The 10,113-nt window shown below is 33.1% G+C and overlaps 1 protein-coding gene across 3 annotated transcripts in view; it reads right to left on the bottom strand.

The window, feature by feature from the left end:
- The window catches only part of LOC128167802 (nuclear factor 1 A-type-like), a 33,132-nt gene extending 26,455 nt beyond the window's left edge, over nucleotides 1–6,677 (bottom strand). The window contains exon 1 of one of the 3 annotated variants that reach the window (XM_052833715.1): nucleotides 6,039–6,677. In XM_052833715.1, the coding sequence (XP_052689675.1) occupies nucleotides 6,039–6,116 (78 nt within the window). In that variant the 5' untranslated portion in view covers nucleotides 6,117–6,677. The remainder of the gene's footprint in view (nucleotides 1–6,038) is intronic. The other 2 variants (XM_052833720.1, XM_052833716.1) reach the window with 2 other exon arrangements.
- Between the last annotated feature and the right edge of the window lie 3,436 nt (nucleotides 6,678–10,113).

A 10,113-nucleotide genomic window follows, 5' to 3' on the forward strand; every position in this document is an offset into this window, starting at 1 on the left:
ACACAGAACTTCTATGTACCCTAATGATAAGAAAGCCTAGTTCTGTAAGCTTCAAAGCAACATTCCGTGAACCCGCATTCTGTGTTACATAACATCACAGGAACCATCTGTGGCTTTTCAGAGTCAACCTCCAGCATCCACTAAGAGGGTTAAAAAGATAAAATTGACAAAAGATTCAAATCAAACCAAAAAATCTTGAACACATGGCGATAAATCAAATTCTTAAGCTGCAGAGAAATTTTCACCAATAAATAAAGAAAAGATGCACGGCCGACACACGAGTTTAAATGTTTATATTAAAATAGCAACAGAATTTTGCTTCATTTGTTTTGGTCTTTGAAAATTAATAACAGCTTTATTTTTCATATTTACAAATCTATATAAATAATACCACATGGAAAGGATGGCAATTAAATAATAATTATTAAGATTTCCCCCCCCCCCCCCCAAATGTCTCTTTTAGTATTTCACTACCTTGTAATGCCAGATCTGCAGACAAAATTGACAAAACAAAGAACAGATTTGTAGATGTGCAATTCATCATATCAGATTCCCATGAACTAAGAGTACAGAAAAATTGGGAGAAGATTGCCGAACAAAGGACAGACAAGGCAGTATATCAAAGGCACAAGTGTAGAGCGATTTTCGGTTCAATAACACATTATAATTGGGATGAACACGGCGCTTTCTAATCCCTTGGTTATGTTTGGGTTAAACATCTGCGCATTCCTAGGAAGATATTGCATAGACAGAGTCAATGTTTTATACACGTGTGAACCCTAACTATAAAAAGATTTTCCATGTTTTCACTTCGATGCAATTTTTCAGTGTTTGAAATTCCAATTACCTTCATCATTCGGACAGAAAAAGGAATGTCTTTAGTACCTTTAGCAGCAGGGTGAATGGATTAATTGTACAATATGGCTTTGTGGTATTTTTTCAAATGAAGTTTAAATTAAATTCAGTGAAATCTTATTAAAAAAAGCATGTTTTGGTGTTGAGGTTAACGTATTCATTCTTTTGAAGATTAATGTTTTCAAGGAAAAATGTAATAGTATTCATAAAATAAGAATTAGCAGATGCATTACAAAGAGTGTAAATTGGGAGATGAATTTATGAAATTGACGTTGTAAACAGAACACAAGGAAATTTATTAAATCATTTATAAATGTATTTCATCTTATCCCTATACATGAATCCTGCTTCCTTTGAAGTGTTTATTACACAATTATCATTTTAAAAAATAATGAATATACATCCGTCAAAGTGTTTTTGAAAAATTAACAATTAAGTAAATTCAAGAGTGGCTGTAATTTTTTGGATAATGAAAAGAAAGTAGAAAGTTGTGGTGAGAGTATTGGTCGAGAGAAAAAAAGCGCCAATACATGTCGAACGCGAGTTCAATATTTCTCACACCTGGTGCGCCGGATATAATTGCATGCAATAACTAATCAAACACTTCTCAAAAATATTCTTGCATAGTTTATATTTGATTCTTGACTGTCCGGCGGATAATAAAAATAAAAAATGCTTACATTAGTGTCATTAATATACATAGATCTTAAGCTTTAAATTTCATTTCATGGGTTTTAAGTTTAAATAATCTCGAATTTTGATAGTGATTTTTTTCTCTCTCACTCACCGTAATTACTTTGGTATAACGATGCATACACAGGATGCCGAATGTATTAATCAACTGTAACAAATAACTCGGCCGCGCCATTTTATCATAGTTTCTAATAAAGAAAAATATCTATGTCGAGGGCATCATTATTTGTTTAGAGTTTTTATCAACCGACAATAAATCATCGCGAGAGGGTACCATCACCTAAGACACCGAGTTCTTTGAGTTTTGTAATGGATCAAAAGAACAACTTGCAGAGCGGATTAGCTTGTGCGTTTGTATAAACACCACAAAGTGTAGGAGGCTTGTTAAGAAAGGCAGCAAAAAACGGAACTGTATGGAGAACGCTGGGTTCTCGCACAGCATGTCCCGCATGCTGAAAAAAGGGAGTTTGATTAAAAAAAAAAAAAAAAAAATTCTGTCGCAAAATGGTAATTTTAAGAATTTAGGAAATAGGGAAGAAATCCATTTTTAAACAAAGGTTGTTAAAGTTTCGTTGTTAATTAAAAGGGCGAAATAATTCAACGGAAGTCCTGAATTATTACACGGTGAGAAAATACAGTGCTGTCACAATAGAATGGACACCCATAATGTAAAGCCGGAAAAGGGTTTATGTGTACATGATCCCGTTTACGAGTACTATGTTGAAAGTTAATAAGCATTGTACTTTACTAAAATCTAGACTATTTAAAATTAAAAATTTTGATTTTAAAGAATCTAAATAGCTGTAAAGGACATTGTTCCAAAACAACTGGGCGTCGTTGATTTGTGAATTTTTGCAATATTTTAATAACATGTGTTCAAAAGGTCAGCATCTAAAAAGCGCTTTTTTCTGAACATGACATATACATTTACTATAGTAAGCATGCATATAGTTTATCTTTATTATGTACATACCTACTGGTCAAGAGATCCTGACTCATTCTATTTATCCAAAATAATGGCTGATGAAGAATGCTATTATCATCAAGCATAAAACTTGTGAGGTTTTTTCCCTAGTATCTTTGGTAATTTTCAAGCTATGCTTTATGATGTCTCCATTAAAGTACTTAGGTGTAGCTAAGACGGGAGTTTTATGAAATGATTAAATGTGTTATGTCTACAGAGTGGCTAATAATAGTTCTAGAAAAAAACATCCACAATCTCGACAAGTTTTCTTCGTCAAAGTATTGCTTAAAACTGGAACTGACACTAGAAGCTGTTCCTGTGTCATTATTAGTCGTTTATGGGTATTGTAGTGGCGGGAAACATATATCGTCTGCCACCGTTCTACCTCCGATCTACCGTGTATACAAATCGTACAAACTTTATAGATTCTCTGTTTCTTTGTGCCTGTTGTAAAAAATCCAATAATCTGTAAAAAGCGAACCTTTATTTAGTCATAACTATGATTTTTTGGTCAATAAATAAAGACTCCGGATTAATGTTTATTACGGACGGAAGATTTACGAAATGTCGATCCGAGTTAATTTTTCCACCGAGAGCCCGATGATAGTTCTCTTCAAATATTAACAAATAGTTCCCTCTTGGAATAAAAATACCCAAAAACATACTTTACGGCATAGACGCTATATTATTTCGTCAGCTAAAGTGATACGCGTCATCATCAAATGGGATTTTAATATTGGTTTTGATGGATATCAAAAGACATTTATATCAACATAGAAAGTACCAGTACAACTATGTCATTGTTGAATTGTCCAGAACAAACCTTGGATAGACGTTTTTTCCATTTGGTAGAATTGGAATAGAAGAGTTTTAGATAGACTTTTTTTTCCAATTGGTAAAATTGGAGTAGATGATTTTTTGGATAGAGGATTTTCAATTGGTAAAAATGGAATAGACGATTTTTGGATAGACGATTTTCAATTTGGTAAATGGAAGAGTAATTTTAGAAGAAAGAATTTTTATCAAGGGACCAAGAAAATTGCGCGGAGACAGAGGAAACGAATTCAGAAATAAATTGACGATAATAATTGTTAAAAAAATTATATATATACACACACACACACACACACAATGGGTGAAAAAAAGACATATATGGGGACCAGTTGCTTCGTTAAATCTTATGTTAAATTCTATTGTATCTCATTCAAGTTTGGTCGACAAGAATTATTTGTATACATATAATTTTGTAACAAAAATTTTAGCACAATATTTTACGAATAAGCCAGCATGTTTCCTGCTATGATAATAATATTGAGAGTATAAATAAATATTGAAAAGATTTTACAAATTGATAGAGGACTTCGGTGTTAATTGTTTAGGTATTTTCATGTTATAGTCCACCCCCCCCCCCCAAAAAAAAAAAAACCAAACAAACAAACGAATATAACAATAAATAAATAAAACACAAAAATATTTCAACCTGCAAAAGCATCATTTTCATTGACCAAATAACAAAATTAGCTTTATTTTAAAAGTCCTTCTAAAATACATAAATTCTAACAATAAAGATATGCATTTTGTAGTTTGATTGCATACATTTTGACAAAGGTAGTCAAGTTGCACAATTTTACAGTAAATATTAAAATATGTTATAAGGATAAAATCATAAGAATGTTTACAAATATGGGATTTCAGGTCACTCCAATAAAAGAATTGTCAATTTATATCGAATTTTATTTTATTTATTTTATTATATCAGACAATATAAAGTTTGTAAATGACAAATGATTTCTATCAAACAAATCCTGACGCCGTTTCATTAACAGAACAAAATCTGACAAAATTTGCTTATGGAATTCAAAACAATTATTACCCTTTTAAGGCTTTTTTTAGGGCTCTTTAGTAGTGTAAATAGTTTTCATGTTACATCAAAACACGTTTTGGGAACCTTAAAAAGTTGTCATTTTCTTGTAATATAATTCCATCCGTTATAAAACGGTGTCCTCAAGGGTTTCAACATTTCCTCCCTAATTGTTTCAAGACCCAAGCGACAAAACGCCTGATGAATAACAAGAAAGGGAAAGAAAGACAGAACAAACAGTCTGAAGGTCGAGATGATGTGCGAACTTAAACTGTGACTTTTTTCCAGGGCTGTAGAACATATTCACATGCACAGAAAGTTTAGAAAAATCCCTTTTCCTGTTTAATGTTTTTTGGCATTCTTCCGTATAAGCACAGATGGAATCGACTTGCAGAGGAAAAATAAATAATAACAAATCAAAAGCGTATCTAATACTCTTTGCCAATCTTAGCCCCGTAGCAAATTTTAAAGCCAACATCATTTTCACCCGAGGGTCATTGAATAATGTTGTTCCTCAAAAGCTTTTAAAGAACGTATTCAACTAAAATTATTGATGTAAAAAATTTGAAGTACGTTTTATTTACTGTCCAGCAGCAAATAATGCCAACAAAGTGTTTATCTAAATGTCTATTGCATCGAATTATTTTATTTGACAAAAGATAAAATAAGATTGTTTTTAATAATAATGATTATTTTAATTCAAATTTCGACGTAAAAAAGAAAGTACCATGAACATATTTTACAGAGTTCATCCAAATTAGCAAAGAGTTTGTTGAACTATTCCAATTTTGCTCGCCATGTTCCGTATATACATTTGTAGACAAATTTACTTCACGTTCATATCGATCTTGGTATCGTTTTTTGTTCACAAAATATTCAAGTCCGAACGAAAAAAAGAGAGCTAAAAACCCATGCAATAGGACTTCTGTGGCAGGGAATGAAGGCATGTAGAAGCAGTGGTCATTTGGAGGAATTGAGCGAGTAATCAGCGATTTGCCGGTTAACGAGACCATTGCTTACAATGTATATATAGGAGATTAATAGGATTTTTATGACAATACCCGCTGTTATACTTGAGTGTTTTTTATAACACTATTGTCTCAATATCCCGACATCTTGTTTATTCTGCTAGTCTACCATCCCAGAAGCCCTGTATCTTATTTTAACAGGTGTCCATCTTCGTGAAATCGACATGACGCATTGCGGCCAAGGGATAATTTCAGGAGGGGGTTTTCATCGAGGATATGATAAAAAGGCAAAATAAGCAATTTTTATCATTGCTTATGGAATTCGTTTTCCAATTTAGAAATTTGAAATATTTTCAAATAACAACAATGTGGGTTGAAAATTGTTCTCTCAGTTCTTTTATTAGAATTGACCTGTAGAGGAAACAACGTTTGAATTTTTACATGCTGCAAAAGCATGGTTCAAAGAGTATTAAACGTTTATTAATCTTATGATTTATACATGGTCAAGACAACCTTATTATTATATCATTAATGCCAACCTTTCTTCAAATTGTAGAGCATGATAACTAAAACGCACTTTCGACGTTTCCTTCAAACAAACGTTTAAAAATACAAGTTACTATTATAATGTTTCAGATTATAGAACTACAGACGCAGACAACATATAACACAAAAAACAAAAGAACAGATGACTTACCGGGGGGTAGGCTTCGTACGGAAGACACCTGTCCGGGGGTCTCAGGAACCCGGATTGAGGGTCACGAATACACATCATGGCCCTTCAGGAAAACCAAGAGTTCGATGCCGATATATCAATTCGAAAAATTCCTGACAGTTCATTTTTTCATTGTGTTGCTATTCCACTCCAAGAGAAGAATACCGTGGCATGTTTAAGCCTTTTCCTTCTCTCAGAAGACGGAGAAATCAAAAGCTTTCGCCTGATTACGCTGTGTTACGGTCACTCCGGTCTATTTGGAATTGCAGACAGTGTGTCTATATCATACTGTACAGCGATAACCACCGTCCTCGACAGACAGCCTGAATGAAATCAAATAAATATCTTAATTCCACCCCTCCATTACACATTTCATCTAGACACCACTTACCGCATCAAGTGTATGCGCTTATTTTCGGCTCTGATTAGTTAGTGCCGCGCGCTAGAAAGGTTACGACCGGTAACGATACATATGGACCACAGGTAGGAGAGCAGCCGTACTGCCTGCATCAGCAACAATTTTTTTTTCTATCTTCTTCTCTCTCTCTTATTTTTCAGAGAAGTTCATCAAACGCGTGTGTACGAGAAAGAGAGCACCTGGGTCAATAATACAATGCACCACGACCGAGTTGTCTGATTTCGCTTGCAGCATCGGATGGTCCAGAAGATAGTATAAAAAAGCGATAAACGAGTATATACTTAAAAGCGCGGGAGAGTGAGCACCACTTTAGTCGTCACCAATCACAGAACAGTGGGATTATCACCAAACTGACGTCTGCTCCAATCAAAAACGGGTCGTCCTTAGATCAACGGGGATCCCTTTCCGAATATCCCCTCCCTCCCAAACATCTTAAAATCATATATAATGAAAGATAAAATATTAATTAAATAAACAGATGGTGCGGCATTCCAGGAGAATTTTAACCGATAAAGATATATATGATCCTCTGGGTTTTTTTTAAGAGTTATGACATACCCACTCGACACAAATGATAATAGAATTCCCACGGACCATGTGGTAATTGCTATTGATTTTTAACTACACTTTCTCCTTCTGTTCTGACTTAAGAAAAACGTTTTCGATAAAATAACCTTATTTTCATTAAAAGTTGAAATGTGGTGTAACTTTCTTGGCTGACTTGATAAAAATGTTTTCAGCGAAAAATAGTTTTATTTTTATTAAAAAGTTTGTAGTGGTTCTTTTATGGTTGGCAAACAATGTATGAATAAAAGAGCTTATTTGAAAATAAAACCATTAAAATATCATTATAGTACAAAAGAGAGCTTTATAAAATTTAAAGGTTTTACAGGTGTAAAACTTCTACTAAAATGATAAATTTTCCCTTGGAATTCTGTAAATCACTACATAACAATCGACACATCTTATGTGTAAATATTTATCCAATAAATGCTTTGATATATACAGATATTCCATTCATGCATTTATACACAAGATTCAGTGCATCTTGTATCTAGTATATATTTCATACATTTAGTCGCAAAATTTGACCTTAACCTTGATTTATTGACGACCTTTGAATATGACCTTGCAACGTGTCCTTTCCAATTGTTAAAAAGTTTTACAAGTAGAGGGTTATTGGAGGTCTAAACAGAGTAAAACAAGTCATAGACCAGACTCCAGAGCAAATCACTATTATATTATCTGATCACGGGTAATAGAATTCAAAAAATGCATTGACATTGTACTTCACTTTGGAAGAATATATATCCGTATAACGGGTATTTTCTGCGGTTGTTTATTTTCTGCGGTATTTTGCGGATAAGAAAAATCCGAAAAATTCAAAACGCAAAATATTCTTTTTAAAAAATCTCTTATCTTGACACTATTTAAAATACAAGCTATAATTTTCAAACGTGATCAGTCCGTTATTAGGGGGCTCTGCGTCGTATTTCACACCAAATTATCCCATGTTACCTGTGCGTTATAAATTATAGCTGAACAAATATAAGGACTGTGTGTTTAGTCGAGTATGAAATAAAAATGATCTGAGAAAAGTTCATAAGCAGTATTTAGTAGACTTGTAAAACATTTGTGAGTTGTGAACACGGTAAGAATGTCGATTTAAAGATATGTAAAGCGCGGAAGTATTCTTCCAAATTCTAACGGACAGTTATCGGCAAGTTTATCCCCTAGATCGATCCAAGAGTGTAACACAAGGGTGTCTGAAGTTATGGATAAATCTACAACCCCAAATTCGAGCAAAAAACCTGGTTCATATTCGACCTATTCACCCAGGGACCGAGACATAATCGGGAACTACACTGCTGAACATGGACCTGCCGCAGCTATGAGAAAATTCAAAGCCGATTATCCAGAATTAAAGGAGTCCACGACAAGATATTTTAGAGATTCATATAAACGCGAGCTTACAAACAGAAACGAAAATTAGACTTTGACTGTTCTGAAGAGTGCCAAATCACAGAAATTCAAACTAAAAAACGGGGCCGTAAAACTCTATTATCAGACGATATGGATCATCAAGTTCAGATTTATATTACTAACTTATACAAACATATGTATTTTTTGCGGTCTAATGTAACCGCAGAAATTGAAAACGCAGAATATAATTTGATACTTTTTAGAGGTTAAACCGCAAAAATTTCAAGCCGCAGAAAATACCCGTTATACGGTATGTATATTAAATAGTACCAACCCATGTTTTGAATTTGATACTGGTATATAATGACTTTCATTTTCTACGTCCCTTACATTATTGGTTATGTACAATATCAGATCTGTTGGGGTCACGATATCATACGATCTAAGCCGTTTAAAAAGGTTTATACAAGTACATATTTTATGAAATTTGCTGTCATTAAATGTAGTATGAAAATGTTATTCATTAAATAAAAATCTCGGTGTCTCTTAACTAACGGGATTTAGACACGATTTGAGATCAAAGTATTATTTTTTGTATTTTATGTATAAAATGGTTTACTTGTGCATTGTGAATGATTGACTAAAATTTTGAATAAAAGGCGAGATACAGAGGTAAGAATTCATTATTATGTAAAAAAGCTCGTGTCTTATATTTGTTTACAAATATTTAAAGTAAGGAAATTACATTACTTGAAAACATGACACGTTGCAAAAGAGATTTGAACTGATTGAACGTGTTCATGAATATTATTATCAACAAAAAAAAGCACCATTTAACTGACATTATACTAATACAACACATATGTAAACAATAACTAGACTTAAGCTTTGTTTACAAGACAAAAGAATTTCAAACTCTTTATCTTGCTTGTAAATCAATATTTGACTTTCAATTTTTGATGAAGCATTAACAATACCCATATTAACCATAATGGAAATATGAAATTAAAATTTTTGAGCTCAAGTCCCTTTAACTAAAAATTTTTTGATTTCTTTTAACTTTAGGCAACCTTACTTTTTTTTTTTTAGGTGAAATACTGGTAATTTCAAACAACAATATTTAAAGTGATAGGGTTGTATTCCGATTATATCTGTATTAGAATTTTAAAAGTAAGGAGATCAAATAGTTATTCAATGATAAAACTACAGTAAAATTACGTACACATACGCTGCTGTGAAACAATCCTCGAGGATCTGCTATCTGGGAGGTCATAAGAAAAAGTACAAAAATTGAAGAAAAAAAAACCCTGTACGAGTTCTATTTTAGATACATTTATGTCTGCATGTAACCTAAATAAAGATATTGTATTATATAAATAGTGTCTGTTTGGGAGGGTAACTGTTGAAATTGACACCCCGAGAAAACCATTGTCAACCGACGCGATGCGGAGGTTGACAATGGTTTTCGAGGGGTGTCAATTTTAACAGTCACCCTCCCAAACAGGCACTATTTATTTTATTACACTGAATGTCTTAGTTTTAAAGAAAATTTACTGCTTTAAATAGAAATGCCGTGAATTTTATAGCGAACCGTACGCGCATGATTTGCGCGCATGTAACAATTCGTTGTGTTACCCGTTGCCAAGTGTGTTGCTAACGCTGACGGATTACCAACTGCGTCTAAACCAATCAGATTTCAGTATTTAACATGAAAGT

Source organism: Crassostrea angulata, chromosome 10 (genome assembly GCF_025612915.1).
Source record: "Crassostrea angulata isolate pt1a10 chromosome 10, ASM2561291v2, whole genome shotgun sequence".
NCBI classification, from domain to species: domain Eukaryota; kingdom Metazoa; phylum Mollusca; class Bivalvia; order Ostreida; family Ostreidae; genus Magallana; species Magallana angulata.